Source organism: Aedes aegypti, chromosome 2, assembly GCF_002204515.2.
Source record: "Aedes aegypti strain LVP_AGWG chromosome 2, AaegL5.0 Primary Assembly, whole genome shotgun sequence".
Classification (NCBI taxonomy): Eukaryota; Metazoa; Arthropoda; class Insecta; order Diptera; family Culicidae; genus Aedes; species Aedes aegypti.
This window is the reverse complement of record NC_035108.1, coordinates 324,557,796-324,575,135: the sequence shown is the minus strand read 5'-3', so window position 1 is coordinate 324,575,135 and position 17,340 is coordinate 324,557,796. Positions and strand designations below refer to the sequence as shown.

At 37.0% G+C, this 17,340-nt stretch overlaps 1 protein-coding gene across 2 annotated transcripts in view; it reads left to right on the top strand.

Moving 5' to 3' along the window:
* LOC110676758 (cell adhesion molecule 2-like) overlaps positions 1-17,340 on the top strand; it is a 99,284-nt gene that overhangs the window by 16,052 nt on the left and 65,892 nt on the right. For both annotated transcript variants that reach the window (XR_002500694.1, XM_021845852.1), the window contains exon 2: positions 6,962-7,361. Coding sequence is in view for 1 of the 2 variants with exons in the window: in XM_021845852.1 (XP_021701544.1) it covers positions 7,298-7,361 (64 nt within the window). In the remaining variant the exon portion in view is untranslated. The remainder of the gene's footprint in view (positions 1-6,961; positions 7,362-17,340) is intronic.

The following is a 17,340-nucleotide window of genomic DNA, read 5'->3' as shown; positions in this document are numbered from 1 at the left end:
TATTCCTCATTTTGAATGACTATGAAAGAAAATGATGCATCCACTATTTATTGAACAAAAATCATCCAAATTAGAGATGAATATTAGAACATAACAGAATGACATTCTGCAGATAATCGAATGATGATAACACAAATGATTATCATGCAATTTATGACGGATTATTAGTTCTCCCATGTCCCATACCGAAAATCATTCAATTACTGTCTGATATATCAGACGAAAAGGGAATGCTCCTAAACGTCAAATTAATCTTGTAAATATTAACGTAAACATCATGGTGATGGTAGCGTGGTTCGAAAAACATTGCTGCGTGGAAATTACAGGTAATTTCACTTGAAATCTTATTTTATCCTCATTAGCGTTTTTTCAGATATCTTAAGAGTGCCTACTAACCACAGGTCGCTAACATCCGAGGATTTAGGTTCAATGGAGCTATATACATCACACAATTGTTCCTTACAAGACGGCTGAAAAAAAAAAACTGGAAACTGAAGATGTTGAATAATGAGTTTATATCACATTTGAGAAATATAAAGCAATATCAACAACGTTTTGTAGTGCTTAACTTTTGATTTGATTTATTTTTAATTAATAACTAACATGAAAAAGGGATTGTTTACATGTATGTATGATAATCTTTCATTTAGAGGCATCTATTTGAAGGATAAAAATCATTCCAAGACTGGATGATTTTCATTCGGAGTGGTTTGTAAACAACTGATTTTCGCGAAGATGAAAATCATCTTGATTTTGTCTGAAAATAGGTATGGGGCTCGGATGAGTCAATAATCATTCAAATCGAGGCGGGGGATTTCGTTCAGTGTATCGGACGACGCAAAACCGAACTGTCCTGCTTGGGCTTCACGAAGCACTACCCAGCAAAACGCTCCAAAGCAGGAAAAAAAAAAATCTTCGGCGACGAAAACATGCGCGAAACCGTGAGCCAGATCTATCGGACGACGCAAAACTGAACTGTCCTGCTTGGGCTTCACGAAGCACTCAATATCTAATTCTATCGGATTGCTCGCCAAAAACACATCCCTTCAGAAGTTTCATTATACCCAACCTTGCTATAATACATCATTACCACAATGAGCGTAAATAAACATCAACAAAACAACGACAGTGATAGCAAAACAATGAATGCAGATGTTTTGTGGAAAGGCATCCATCGGATGATTTCTTCTGCCACTGCGAAACTGGAAGCAATGATCGAGTCATATGTGTCCAATCTCGAAGCTTGTATTGTTTGTGTCGAACGTCGCATCGAGTCCATCAAGGATGAATACAACAATAATTTGGACAACCTTACTAAGGAAATCAATTCCATTCGTACTGATCATCAGCTCAAACTTCAACACCTTAGTCGAATGGAGAGAGCGTTGGATTTAGTTTTCACGGGTGTCCCATATCATCCTGATGAAGATCTAAATCAAATATATCGTCGTATTGCCTGCGTTATTGGTGCCCCCAACGAGCATTCGATAGTACATCTAAAACGACTATACAAGCACCCTGTACAATCTGGATCATCACCACCAATTCTCTGCAGATTTGCCTTCCGAGGAATAAGAGACGTCTTCTTCAACAAGTATCTTCATGGCAGATCGCTGGCGCTACATCACATAGGTTTCGAAGGAAAAGGTCGCATCTACGTGAATGAGAACTTGACACCACTCTCCAGGCGAATATTGAATGCTGCAATCCGACACCGTAATGAAGGGCGTTTACATAAAGTGTCTACGAAGAATGGGCTGGTCGCTGTTATCACCCACAAAGAGTGTGACGTCATTGTAGTGGATACTCTCGATCGATGGCTGCTTCTAGAATCAACCTTATCCTAACCGATTTCTCTTTCCTGCCTATTTTATTCCATGTTTCACATCCATTATTTTTTCCATTGCTTCCATCCGCTCCTAAAAGTCAAAACATTATCACCTTTCCCAGCTTATCTCACTTTTATCCATGTATCCAATCCTTCAATATCCTTGTTGTTTCCTTCCTGAAAGTATTTAGGGTTGGGGATGTGGATATGTTTCCACTCGTTGTTGCTGTTGCTGACGCTGTTGGATGCTGTTGCTGTTGCTGCTATAAATTTGCTGTTGATTACCACATTAATATGCTCGATGCTGCTAATGGATTATTGAGTGCCACGTTTTGTTTTTCTTCAGTTGCTTAGAGCCACTTGACTGCACCACAGAGTCTGTGAAAATTATGTTAGTTAGAAATTTTAGTTTATGGTTCCTGGTAATTAGTATCTGTTCATGTTGTGTGGGTCTCGATAATGATCTTAGCTTAATCCAACTTCTTGTTCCTATAAATGCTGAATAACGTTAACAGTGATGATGCTTCCACAAGTAATTTGATACCCAGGGCGGTTTTGAGGTCGGCTTTAGATTCAGATTTGTTCAACATTTGTCATATCAATGTTCAGAGTTTAACAGCCCGTAGATTTTCAAAGTTTAATGAACTAAAAATGAATTTGTTTGATTGTAATTTGGATATGATCTGTATGACAGAAACATGGTTGGATGATTCCATTGAAAATAGAATGATAGCTGTAGATGGTTACAAAATTTATAGGAACAACCGTACCCGACACGGTGGGGGAATCTGTGTGTATGTTCGTAAAAACTTAGTATGCCGTGTATTAGAAGCATCTTCCATAGTAGGTAATGATGCACGAATTACGGAGTTTATGTGTTTTGAAGTCATGAGTGGCAAAGATCGGATTATGTTAGCAGTATATTATAATCCCCCAGATGTAGATTGCTCAAATACTTTAATGCAACACTTTGATCAGTTCACTGTGAAATATAAATCAACCTTTTTCATAGGTGATTTTGATACAGATCTTCTCAAAAATAATAGCAGACAAAGACGATTCAGAGATTACAAATGAACTTTAACACTTCACTTTTTGCAAAAAAAAATAAAATACTAAAATCACTAAGGTGAGCAAATACCTTTAAACTCTAATATGTGTTGCTTATCTTGACAGATAGGCCTATTTCGTCTGCGACTTACAGACTTCTTCAGTGTCGAGTGCTCGACTATTAGAGTTTAAAGGTATTTGCTCACCTTAGTGATTTTAGTATTTTATTTTTATTTTTTTTTTTTTTTGCAAAAAGTGAAGTGTTAAAGTTCATTTGTAGTTTTAAACATACTCTAATAATCCCTCCCAAAGTTTAATATAAAAAAGTGTAGATTCAGAGATGCTATTTCAGGCATGTCTTATGTATGCGTCAATAATGAACCAACATACTTTCATAACACAGGATGCTCGATGCTAGACCTCTTTTTAACTGATTCACTGGATAAAGTATGTAAGCATGACCAGATTTCGTTGCCTGGAATTTCCCATCATGACATGATATTTGTATCGTTAAAAATAGAAGCACCTAATGTAAATGTCAATGCATCCTACCGAGATTACGCTCATTTCGATGCTAATGCTTTACAAAATGCATTCAATGCTATAAACTGGAACGAATACTTTTCACATGACGATCCCGATCTTCTTCTGCAATTTCTGAATGAAAAATTACTCATGATGCATGATTCTTACATACCTCTCAGAATGATCAGACCCAAAAAAAAATCAGTGGTTCACATCTGACATAGAGCGAGCGATTATTTCAAGAAATATTGCTTATGAAAATTGGCTTAGGAATAAAACAAGTGTCAATAGTTTACAATATAAGCAGATTCGTAATAGAGTTACCAACATGATTAGAAATGCCAAGTCAAACTATGAGAAACGTGTATTGAATATTAATATGCCAAGCAAACAATTGTGGAGTAACATTAAAAGGCTTGGTGTTTCCAAAGATAATAGTTCCGGTATTGACTGTAATGCTTCTCCAGACGACATTAACCCTTACTTCTCTTCAAATTTCTCTTCTGATAGTTATCCTAATCATTCATTTCCAGCTAATTCAAATGGTTTCGTTTTCCGTGAAGTTAACGATTTTGAAATCGTGAATGCTATATTCGATATCAAGTCTAATGCTATAGGACTAGATAACATCTCCATTCAGTTTATTAAAATAGTTTTACCATTAGCAATTATTCATTTTAAACACCTTTTCAACAGGATTATATTGACCGGCAAATATCCCACTGTATGGAAGCAAGTCAAGGTTATTCCGATTAAGAAGAAATCCAAAAGTACTGATATAACGAACCTTAGGCCAATTAGTTTACTGTGTTCACTTTCGAAAGTCTTCGAAAAAATCTTGAAGATTCAGATCAGTGAATACATAGATCATATGAACTTCCTCGATCCACATCAGTCTGGTTTTCGTAAAAAACACAGTACCACTACTGCACTTTTGAAAGTACACGATGACATCGCCCAAGCTATTGACAAAAAAGGAATCGCTATACTTCTACTAATAGATTTTGCTAAGGCCTTTGACCGTGTATCCCATCATAAACTGCTCAACAAATTATCGTCAAAGTTTCTTTTCTCGAACACTGCTGTCTCTCTCATTAAATCATATCTTTGTGATCGTAATCAAGCTGTCTTTCACAACATGATATATTCATCTTTCGTAGATATTAAATCTGGCGTACCACAAGGGTCAATTCTTGGACCATTATTATTTTCATTATTTATTAATGATTTACCGTCTGTTTTAGAATATTGCGCTGTGCACCTGTTCGCAGATGATGTGCAAATTTATCTCTGCTGTCATAAAAATATGAGTCTAGACGAGGTAGCAAGAAGAATAAATTCTGATCTTCAAAAACTTTTTGAATGGTCAAACAGAAATCTCTTACCAATTAATTCAACCAAAACCAAAGCTCTTTTAATCAATAAATCTAGAGATGCACTGAGAACGCCACATTTATATTTGGGTGGCGAAAATATAGAGTTTGTTGATCAAGCTTCTAATCTTGGTATGATTTTCACATCTAATCTGTGTTGGGATGCTCAGATAAACCAGCAATGTAGAAAAATATATTATGTTTTGAAGCAACTTAACTTAGTTACGATTCATTTGGACGCTCAAATAAAAACCAAACTTTTCAAAGCATTCTTACTACCGCATTTTATCTACTGTGATTTTATATACAGTAATGCGTCCATGGCTGCCATGAACAAAATGCGTCTTGCCCTTAATGCTTGTGTGCGATATGTTCATTGCCTACCCAGATATTCCAGAGTTTCACATTTGCACGAATCATTACTTGGATGCTCTTTCCGACGTTTCTATGAATACAGATTATGTTTAAATTTTCATAAAATAATTAAATCTAGAACCCCGAATTATCTATTTTCAAAAATAACTCGTATGCGACAGCCTCGTACAATGAATTTTAGCATCCCTCAACATTATTCTGTTTATTACGGCCAATCTTTCTTTGTGCGAAGCATCGTACACTGGAATGTGTTACCCATCAGTATTAAATTATGTTCTTCTGTTATTGGATTTAGGCGGGATCTTATCAGATTCAGCAACATGAATTAGGTAGTACGGAACCTTCAGGAACTAGGAAAATAGAATTATATAAGATAAGTGAATTAAATCATGAACTCCAATTTGAAGTCAGTTTGTGGCAATTTAAAAGACAATGTCTTAAGTCGCAATAATTATTACAAATAAATAAATAAATAAATAAATAAATAAATAAATAAATAAAGATAATAAAAATAGGATTTTATTCCGTTTATGTCAAATGTTCATTATACCAAGAGACCAATATTCTTTATGAACTTATGCAAAACGGATTCATTCCAAATGTTCAGCGAAGTGTATGAATCTTACCGTTCAGCAATGTATCTGACAACAAGTTATACACCTTAAAATTTGTGACTGTATTGTCGTAACACTTTCATAAAACCAGTCGATGACTTAGCCTTCCATGTGAAGGAGGAAGGTTGTTTCTTACCCGAGAGATACCATCACCGTCGTCACGAGGACAATAAATTGCGCCCCCAAAATGGGTATCGACACATTTCGAAATTGATTTGAACCGGAAGACGAAGTCATAAAGGAGCTTGCTAAACTTGACGATAAATAAGGATCATCATCAAACGGCCACCATAGAAATGGGGGCCCATAAACGAAAGACAAAGTGTCCTAGAGAAGATGGGGGCGACCGTAAAAATCCACGTAGCCAGAAGGTTAGCACCAGAGAAATCAGTTTAGTGAATCGCGGACTGCTGCCGGGCTTTTCTGGGTAATAAAATTGAACCGTTTTCCATCCATCGAAAATATTGATAAGAGAAAAACTGCGCCGGAGCGGTGGCGGCCAAAAATGGAAATAAAGAGAATTGATGTGTTTGGAATTGGAAGCAAAGTTCTGAGCTGGCCCCGGAGGCGATTGTGTTCCGAAATGGAAAGAACTGGAAATAAATAAACCTTCTGTTTGAGTGAAGTTTCCTTTGCATTCCATTCTTGTATTCATCTGTGCAGAGGCGTAGCTCTTTGATGAACCCTTCAGCCATAGTTAAACTGGATTTTTTATACAATGACACAAGGAACATGCCACAAACATTTTAATGTTTCTATTGAAGATCTGAAGCATCTATGAAACATAATTGAGTAAAAATTCTTGAAAACTTTCATGATAAAGCTTAAGTATTTGAAAACGTTAAGAATACAATAAACTAATAATTGAAATAATCCAAACGCTTTGATAATATTTGTCAAACATTTTCGTAGGGAGATTTTTCTAAGTGTTTGTTGATAACCATTTTAGAAGCTCAGATTGAAAACCATAGGTCAATTTGTTTGGTAAATTTCAATGGCAATGATTTTATAAACAGTTTTTTTTTAAGATTCAATAATAGTTGGAAAAACGAAGATATAATAATAAGATATAAGATGCCTCCAGCACATGCTAATGGAAAAACCGATTTCTTCAATTTTCCTTTTTTTATATAAAAATTTCTGTTGAAACTAACCTATCCAACCGCACGCTACACGTCTGCAATTTTGTCCTCTAGCAAGTCAGCAGCATCCCAAAAAATACCTAGCTAGAGTGAACTGTGTGTGTTTGTCTGAAGAAAGTACCAGTTTGTGTTGTGTGGGCGCGCTTCGGGTGATTTTTCATTTACATTCCTGTACGACTACGACGGCTAACATCGGTGCCGGAAAAGTGTAAAAAGAATCTAGAGAAGAACAAAAAACAAAGAGGCTGGCGGAAAATCAAACGTCTGTTGGCTGTCTCCCCCAGAAGAAAAGACAAAGCAGCGGCCAAGAAAAACCGGCTGTTGGAGAGTTGGCACCTATGATTGAGGTGGAAAAGGAAGCCTACAGTCGAAAGAAAAGTGGAAAATAGGATGATGCTGTCAAACATGTTGGATTTACGACCCGCGTTGGTGTTGACGCTTCTCACAACGATAGGTAAGTGCTGGGGGCGTGAGTTTTGCTTAAATAGTTTTTAGGAAAACGAGGAATAGAATTGACTGTTTAACGATAAACTTGCGACGATCGACGCGCCACCATATTTCATACAACGGAGGCTATTAGAACTAACTTGGAGGTGATGATTTGGAGGTTATTTGGCAAGTTGGAGGTTAAAATCACCTCCAAACACTAGCGATTTTGCGGTGGGATGTTGACGTTTGATCACGAATACCGTTTTGTCTCAAAACCTCTCAAATTTCTCCACAGGATGAGCAATTCTTCTATGATTGAAGTCCTCTAGATTGGAGAGTTGTGAACATATGAATTCTAATCTTCGAAATGATGTTTGGAATATGAGTCATGCTCGGAATTTGAAACAAAACGGTATTCTTTTATCACGCTTACACTACAACGAATTTATTAAATTTTATGTAAAATGTAACGAGTGAAATAACATAATATGTTAAATCTCAAAATTTCTACTAACAATATATATGTGAAAACTTCTTAATGCACAACAAGAGGAGAACAAGAGTATTATTTTAAACTAGTTAACCCCTGGGGGGTGCGGTCTTGAACATTTTGATCATTCAATTTGAACACAAATTTTTCCACCAGTGCTAACCGTTGTTTGTTTACTTGTAGCGCTGGAAACCATTTTCAAGGTGCACATTGAATATACTTCACACTAAGCTACGCCAATTGGAAACAGATAGTTTCTGGCCGTATGTTAGAATAAATATATTTCACAGAAGTTCCAAAAGTAATACGCATTAATAAGACCAAGTAAAACGTTTCTTGAAGAGTTGATTGTTTCTGTGTCACATAAATTGTATAAACATTTTTAGCGTGGCGAAATAATGACAGCATACTTCTAGGCATACTCTGACCATTTTGATGGAAATTTGAGCTTGAAAGCAGCCTGGCTGCTTGTTTTTTTTGTTTTTTTGGTTTTTTTTTTTTTTTGTTTTTTTAATATCTTTATTAGTATCATTCCAAACATTACATTCATTTCTTATATCTAGGTGTTCTGTGTTATTAGACAACACTATCATCCTAATTTGGTAAAATAAATTAAGGATTTAATTAACATTTTGTTAACAACATATTACATTTCATTTGCCGTAGCAGTTCAGTTTTTTTACAGGTGACTTGATTTCACCTGCTTATAAGAGAAAAAACAAAAAGCGTTTTTAATATACTTAATCTAACTTAACCTAAACATATAACGTATTAATCGTGGCAATAGAAGATTGTAACGATTTTTGCCTGAAATTATTAATGATTGTATTTGACATTTGTTCCAATGTTTCAACATTGGATATTCTATGTAACTCATTGGTACTATACCAGGTAGGAAGCCTCAGAATCATTTTCAAAATTTTATTTTGAATTCTCTGCAGAGCTTTCTTCCTGGTATTACAACAGCTAGTCCATATTGGTACAGCATACAACATGGCTGGCCTGAAAATTTGTTTGAATATCAAAAGCTTGTTCTTAAGATAAAGTTTTGATTTTCTATTAATAAGGGGATAGAGACATTTTACATATTTATTACATTTGGCTTGAATGCCCTCAATGTGATTTTTGAAAGTTAAATTCTTATCTAGCATGAGTCCTAGATACTTAACTTCATCTGACCAATTTATTGGAACCCCTCTCATCGTGACAACATGTCTACTTGAAGGTTTCAAATAAAGAGCTTTTGGTTTATGTGGGAATATTATTAGTTGAGTTTTGGAAGCATTAGGAGAAATCTTCCATTTTTGCAAGTATGAAGAAAAAATATCCAGACTTTTTTGCAATCGACTACAGATGACACGCAGGCTTCGACCTTTGGCGGAGAGGCCTGTGTCATCCGCAAACAAAGATTTTTGACATCCCTGAGGTAGCTCAGGTAAGTCAGATGTGAAAATATTGTATAATATTGGTCCCAAAATGCTGCCTTGACGAACACCAGCTCTTACAGGAAGTCTTTCAGATCTGGAGTTCTGATAATTAACCTGAAGTGTACGATTTGACAGATAACTTTGAATTATTCTAACAATGTATGTTGGAAAATTAAAGTTTTTTAATTTTACAATCAAACCTTCATGCCAAACACTGTCGAATGCTTTTTCTATGTCTAGAAGAGCAAGACCAGTAGAGTAGCCTTCAGATTTGTTGGAACGAATCAAATTTGTTACACGTAAAAGTTGATGAGTGGTCGAATGTCCATGGCGGAATCCGAACTGTTCATTGACAAAAATTGAATTTTCGTTGATGTGGGCCATCATTCTGTTCAAAATTACCTTTTCAAAAAGTTAACTGATGGAGGAAAGCAAACTGATTGGACGATAGCTAGAAGCTTCTGCAGGATTTTTGTCTGGTTTTAAAATTGGAACAACCTTAGCATTTTTCCATTTGTCAGGAAAATATGCTAATTGAAAACATTTGTTAAATATATCAACTAAAAATGATAAGCTACTTTCTGGAAGTTTCTTGATGAGGATGTAGAAAATTCCATCATCGCCAGGAGCTTTCATGTTTTTGAATTTTTTAATAATAGTTCTCACTTCTTCCAAATCAGTCTCCCAGGCATTTTCGAAAACGTTCTCTTGATTGAGAATATTTTCGAACTAGGCTGACCATACGTACCGTATTTAACGGGACAGTACCGTTTTCATCCCCTCGACGGACTGTCCCGTCGTTTTATGGAAAATACTCGAATTGTCCCGTATTTTAGCAATTGGAGGATTGGCACATAATTTTCAACACCAGTAAAAAAATAAAAATAACAACATAACAAACAGTTTTTAGAAATATTTCAGAGTTTATTGTCTTACTCTTTTATTTTACAAGCAATAATTAGTTTATCAAACAGAGTTAAACTTGATCCGTACATGCTTCTGCTTAACTTTTTGCGTATCTTTACTCATATTTATGCCAAATTTTGGTTGATTTCCAATATACGGATCTTCATAAGATCATTATTCATATGATACTAAAATGAAATAGTTTACTTCTGATACGCAATTGATTTGATTAACTTTTTAAAAAGTGGATATTTCAATAAAGTAATAAAATATAAAAAAAAATGCGTTTGAATATGAAAAATTGAAAAGTGTAACGATTTTTTTAGGAAATTCTTAAAAAAAACGCTGCTTCTTGGAAATCATTGAAAGAGCTTCAAGGTTCTTAAATGATTTTTATTGAATCGTACAGACATGTAGCTTGGGATTGCATAATCTGGTTCTGCTACTTTCGCTCAAATGGCGGTTTCCCGAATGTCGTTCTCCCAACGCCAGTTCTTATAATGCTAGTTCCCCGAAAACCCCTTTTCCCCGAATAGCTCAGTTCTCCGAAAAGTTCTAACACTCATAATTGTCATAACCTTTTGCATTTCAAGGTGGTGAACAATATGTATTTTTGGCAATATGTATTTAGTCGAGAATGATCAAATATCTCCTTCTTTGGTAGCTTATCGATCTTTCTAATTAATAAGCATAAGCATAGATGACCGTACAATTCGTAGTTGCTACTCCGTGATTGACCAGAACAATCGAAGTTGCACAGGGAATTAATGAATGGGGCTTGGGATTAGCTTACCATTCTTCAATGTGCACAAATCGAGAGCTCAAATTTAAAAGTCAATAACGGCGCCGGCCACGTCCTCACGGTCATCGGGGAAGGGAAGGAATGTTAGTGTGACTACCGTTGTTACTAGAGACCGAGATCACCTCTGCATCTCCACGGTTGTCATGGAGAGGATATTGGGTTAGTGGGATAAGGTAAAGATCTGGGAGTCACCAATGTTTGGTGATGCGATCCATGATATAATCACGCCTAACCGGATTCGCGAAATAATTCGATAATCGCATTAAACGCCGAACAAGTGTTCGTCACTCGCCCACGCAAGAGCAAGCGACGCGATCAATAGATCAAACACTACTAGCGATCCGCGGCGCTTTTTCATTTCTCTCAGCGAACGACGCGCGACATGTTTGATCCTGCCCCCATCGCCCGCCCCCGCAGGAGCAAGCGTCAAGGTCGAAGGATCAAACACTACTAACGAACCGATCACTTTTTCACCGCTTCACTACCGACGCGCGACATGTTTGATCCTGCCCTCATCACCCGCCCCAGCAGGAGCAAGCGTCAAGGTCAAAGGATCAAACACTACTAACGAACCGATCACTTTTTCACCGCTTCACTACCGACGCGCGACATGTTTGATCCTGCCCTCATCACCCGCTCCCGCAGGAGCAAGTGTCAAGGTCAAAGGATCAAACACTACTAACGAACCGATCACTTTTTCACCGCTTCACTACCGACGCGCGACATGTTTGATCCTGCCCTCATCACCCGCTCCCGCAGGAGCAAGTGTCAAGGTCGAAGGATCAAACACTACTAACGAACCGATCACTTTTTCACCGCTTCACTACCGACGCGCGACATGTTTGATCCTGCCCTCATCACCCGCCCCAGCAGGAGCAAGCGTCAAGGTCGAAGGATCAAACACTACTAACGAACCGATCACTTTTTCACCGCTTCACTACCGACGCGCGACATGTTTGATCCTGCCCTCATCACCCGCCCCAGCAGGAGCAAGCGTCAAGGTCGAAGGATCAAACACTACTAACGAACCGATCACTTTTTCACCGCTTCACTACCGACGCGCGACATGTTTGATCCTGCCCTCATCACCCGCCCCAGCAGGAGCAAGCGTCAAGGTCGAAGGATCAAACACTACTAACGAACCGATCACTTTTTCACCGCTTCACTACCGACGCGCGACATGTTTGATCCTGCCCTCATCACCCGCTCCCGCAGGAGCAAGTGTCAAGGTCAAAGGATCAAACACTACTCCTTATCGATCTTTCTAATTCAACACTATCTCACTACCCGAGCAGAAGCATTGTTGTGACCATTAAATCGAGATATTGATTTGATTGAAATAAGAGATAAAAGATCTGAAGATAATATCAAAATTTTATTCCTGGAACTTCTGAGCCATAGCTAAATTTTATGTTGCAAGATCTAAGGGATAGCTCGCTGATATTAATGAGATCTTATAAAAGCTAAATATGATATGCTAATGATATTCCAGAAGTAAATTTTAGATATTATTTTCGGATCTTTTATCTCTTATATCTTTCAAGCTAATATCACTTTTGTATGTCCATATCAAAATTTGCTATTACTTAGCTTTTTTCGCCTGCTCGGCTAAAGACTATTATTGCACCTTTTTGAGTTGCATTGCTTTACAAGGGAACGGGTCATTCGGGGAAATGGCTTCGGAGAAACGGGCCTTTCGGGGAACTGGAATTCGGGGAAAAGTAGCACAATCGTATAATCTATGTCTTTCAAAATTGTCCCGTTTTTGTTTTTTATTTGTCCCGTTTTTATCTGGTTGGCTTATGGTCAGCCTATTTCGAACTCCTGAGTAACTTCATTTTCAATTGGACTAGTAAGTCCTAAATTAAAATTGTGCGCATTTTCAAACTGCATAGCAAGTTTTTGAGCTTTTTCGCAATTAGTTAGTAATAATTTGTTTTCCTCTTTCAATGCCGGTATTGGCTTCTGAGTTTTTTTCAAGATTTTAGATAATTTCCAAAAGGGATTAGAGCCAGGGTCCAATTGAGAAATTTTATTTTCAAAATTTTTGTTTCTTGATTGAGCAAAACGTTTCTTGATTTCTTTCTGCAAATCCTGCCATATAATTTTCATAGCAGGATCGCGAGTGCGTTGAAATTGCCTTCTCCTCACGTTTTTAAGACGGATCAAAAGTTTAAGATCATCGTCTATAATCACGGATTGAAATTTTACTTCACATTTCGGAATTGCAATGCTCCGGGCTTCAACAATGGAATTTGTTAAAGTTTCAAGAGCATTGTCAATATCAAGTTTAGTTTCTAAAGAAATGTTAACATCAAGATTAGAGTCAACATACGTTTTATATATATTCCAGTCGGCTCGTAAATAATTGAAAGTGGAGCTGATAGGATTGAGAATCGCTTCTTGGGATATTTGAAATGTAACAGGGACATGATCAGAATCAAAATCAGCATGAGTAATCAGTTGGCTACAAAGATGACTAGAGTCGGCTAAGACCAAATCAATCGTAGATGGATTTCTAGAAGAGGAAAAACATGTGGGGCTATCAGGATATTGAATTGAGAAATATCCTGAAGAGCACTCATCAAATAAAATTCTGCCGTTGGAATTACTTTGAGAATTATTCCATGACCGATGTTTGGCATTAAAGTCACCAATGACAAAAAATTTGACTTATTGCGAGTCAATTTACGCAAGTCAGTTTGGAGCAAATTAACTTGCTGCCCAGAGCATTGAAAAGGCAAATAGGCAGCTATGAAAGTATATTTACCAAACTGTGTTTCAACAGAAACACCTAAAGTTTCAAAAACTTTAGTTTCAAATGATGAAAACAGTTGATGTTTTATACGCCTATGAATGATGATTGCAACTCCCCCACATGCCCCATCAAGTTGATCATTACGATAAACAAAAAAGTTAGGATCTCTTTTGAGTTTAGATCCAGGTTTTAAATACGTTTCGGTAATAACTGCTATATGCACGTTATTAACCGTAAGAAAATTAAACAGCTCGTCCTCTTTACCATTCAGAGAACGAGCATTCCAATTTAAAATATTTAAATTATTATTTGGATCCATTAGAAAAACGTAATCCAATAACAATTTGATTTGTAAATTTTACACCTACTTGGACTGCTTCAGTCATAGTGGTGGCTTTGAACATTGCATCAATCATTAGATTCAATTGATCAGTTAGAAAATTAAAATCAGAGGCAGACATGTCATGTGATTTCCCATTGGAATTTCCGGTAGACGAAGAAGCGGAATTACCTGTGGCGGTAGGGTTTTTTCCATTTGATTTGAAACAAGTAGAATGGGTACCCATGGATCGAACAGGGGAGGAGTTCGAAATTCCTGCTACGATATCGGCAAAGGATTTACCGTGGGTAGATACATTCGAAATAGAAAGATTCGAACGGCTACCCGACGGATTAAAATTAGTTTGTGAATGAGCATGATTATGATCTTCCTGATGGGTATGATTCATGATCAAGCGATCGTTAACTGAAAAATGAGCATTGTTCGATACTCTACCAGGCAAATTCCGGAAACGACCGTTATCGTAACGGATATTATCTTTCATCTGCCTGGCACGAGCCTCAATTACCCTTTTGCGTGAAGGACAATTCCAAAAATTGGACTTATGGTTAGCCCCGCAATTACAGCATATGAATTTGGTGGTATCTTCCTTCACTGGACAGACGTCTTTGGCGTGAGAAGAACCTCCGCAAATTATGCATTTAGCATCCATGCGACAATTTTTTGTACCATGACCCCACTTTTGGCACCGACGGCACTGAGTGGGGTTCTGGTAATTTCCTCCAGGTTTCTGGAAATGTTCCCATGTCACACGGACATCAAACAAAAGTTTTGCTTTTTCTAAAGCTTTAATATTATTTAGTTCTTTTTTGTTAAAGTGAACTAAATAAAATTCTTGAGAAAGCCCTTTCCGAACAATGCCAGATTGGGTTCTCTTTTTCATAATGATTACTTGGACTGGGGAAAATCCAAGTAAATCATATATTCCATTTTTGATCTCTTCAGGTGATTTATAGTCACTTGAGAGACCTTTCAAGACAACTTTGAACAAACGTTCAGTTTTGTCGTCATAAGTAAAAAATTTGTGCTTCTTCTCTTCAAGATGTTTGAGAAGAAGTTCACGATCTTTAAGAGTTTCCGGCAAAACGCGACAGTCTCCTTTCTTTGCGATTTGGAAGGAAACCTTGATTCCCCTAATGGAGTTCAAGATCTCCTGCCTAAATCCCCCAAATTCGGAACAACTGACCACGATAGGCGGCACTCTTTGCTTCCTCACTTGAATCAAAGAGCCTGGGCTAGAGGCTGCTTCGATTTGGTGTTCGGAAAATTTGTCTAGAGCATCGAACTGATTGCTCATTTCGATACAATTATTCATTTCACCCTTGGAAGAAAGTTCGCATTCTGGGGAAACGTCCTTTCTTCCATTCTTGCCACGTGTAGTGACAGTTTTAAAACCCACTTTTTTGGAAGGAAGTAGTGAATTCAGAGATTCACCCTTCCTTTTGTTTGTTGTTGATACCATGTTTAGTTAATAAACGAAAGAAGACGTGACCTTCGAGAGGTTTTTTCCCTAGACGGTGTCCAAGAAGGATTACCACCGCTAGCTTTCGCCAACGGGTCCAACGAGAAATCGAAGGCACGGGTCCAAACAAGGATCGTAAAGGGATCAATAGTAGAAAAAATAGTACTGAAAAGTACTGTTTTAGTAGCACTGAAAAGTACCGTTTTTAATTTTAGCACTGAAAAGTACTGTTTTTGTAGCACTGAAAAGTACTGTTTTATTGCTTTAGGTAGTTTTTAAGAAAACTTCCAAGAGCAGAGAGAATTCGTGTACGCACAGCACGAAGGTACGATGCGCACTAGCCTGGCTGCTTGTTGATATCCAGTTTGCACCCCTTAGGTTAACACAACAAACCTTGTTTTGTCCCGCAGTAGGCTGTTCGATAATGTGAAACAAAATTAAACTAAAAGAAGTATATGTTTTCTATCCCTGTTTTTCTTAATTTTCTCTTGAAGTTCATTAATTTTTTGTACACAAAACCACGACGGAACACTTCAAGAACCTAACTGTGGAAGAATAAGGTAAATCCTCCTTCTCAAGTTATTTCGTGACACACAAACACCATTCCATTTTTATTTAAATAGATAGATAAATCACCAAAATAACTTGAAAACAACTCTTCTCTAAAATATCCATTCAAAATTATCAAGGGCAATTGCAATTTCACATTTGAAATTAGGGTTATGATTAAAGAGATCAAAATATGTACTTTTATGCAGATGAATTAAACAGATTGGATTCAACTTCTAAGATTGCATTAAAACTTCAAAAGCACGAATCTCGCAAATAGCGCATCCTACAACGATGCTCTTTTTATTTTGGCTGCACTAGCCGAAAGCTTAAAATAAGAAGAACTGAAACGTTCGCTAACTGTTTCTCCAATTTATTACCTTTAAAAACGTGAATAAGGGAACAAGTCGGCCATTTTGCCGGCTATCTTTGGATTCCGAGATGTTTCACCTTAAGACCTGTGCAATGTTCTACTATACTAGATAATACGGAATAAGCATAAGCATGAACATTAGACTGATGCAAATTTTAAAGTTTTTGCTCCCCTATGCTTAAACGATGTCAATTGTGATGAAAATGATCCTCCCAAAATTTGAAGTGATTCGGAAGAAATTTGGTTGTGCACACGCTATTTGAAGTTTATATGGAAATTACTATGGAAAAGGCGAACCTTTTGTGTTCAGTCCTCTAACTGCTCGTCATAATAATCTATGGAAAAGTGAACACCCTCATCTCATGTGAAAACTTCCCCGCTACAACTTTGCCGAAGATCACATTTCGATGGGACGTAAGGATAATTTGTTATTTTTGATAACAAAGTCTAAATCATGCTGAGATGATCATTCAATTAGTTTCAGAGCAACACTGTTTTTTTTTGCTGTAGAACAATAACTTTGATCTATTCTTCCCGCCAGAAGCTCCAATGTTGCCTGCCAAACAGTTGGTGAAGCATGCTACATGCAAACCAACTTTATGATGATGAATAAGAATTTATCCTGAGGTCCAATCAAAAAGTTGTCTTCGGCAAAGTTGTAGCTGGGAGGATTTCACATAGGAAGAATTTGTTCACTTTTCCATAAAATATTATGACGAAGAGGTAGAGGGCTGAACACAAAAGATTGGCGTTTTCCATAGTAATCTCCATATAAACTTCAAATGGCGTGTGCACAGTCTAATTTCTACCGAATCACTTCAAACTTAGAGAGGATACTATTTACCATAATTAAAATCGTTTAAGCATAGGGGAGCAAACATTTCAAAATTTGCATCA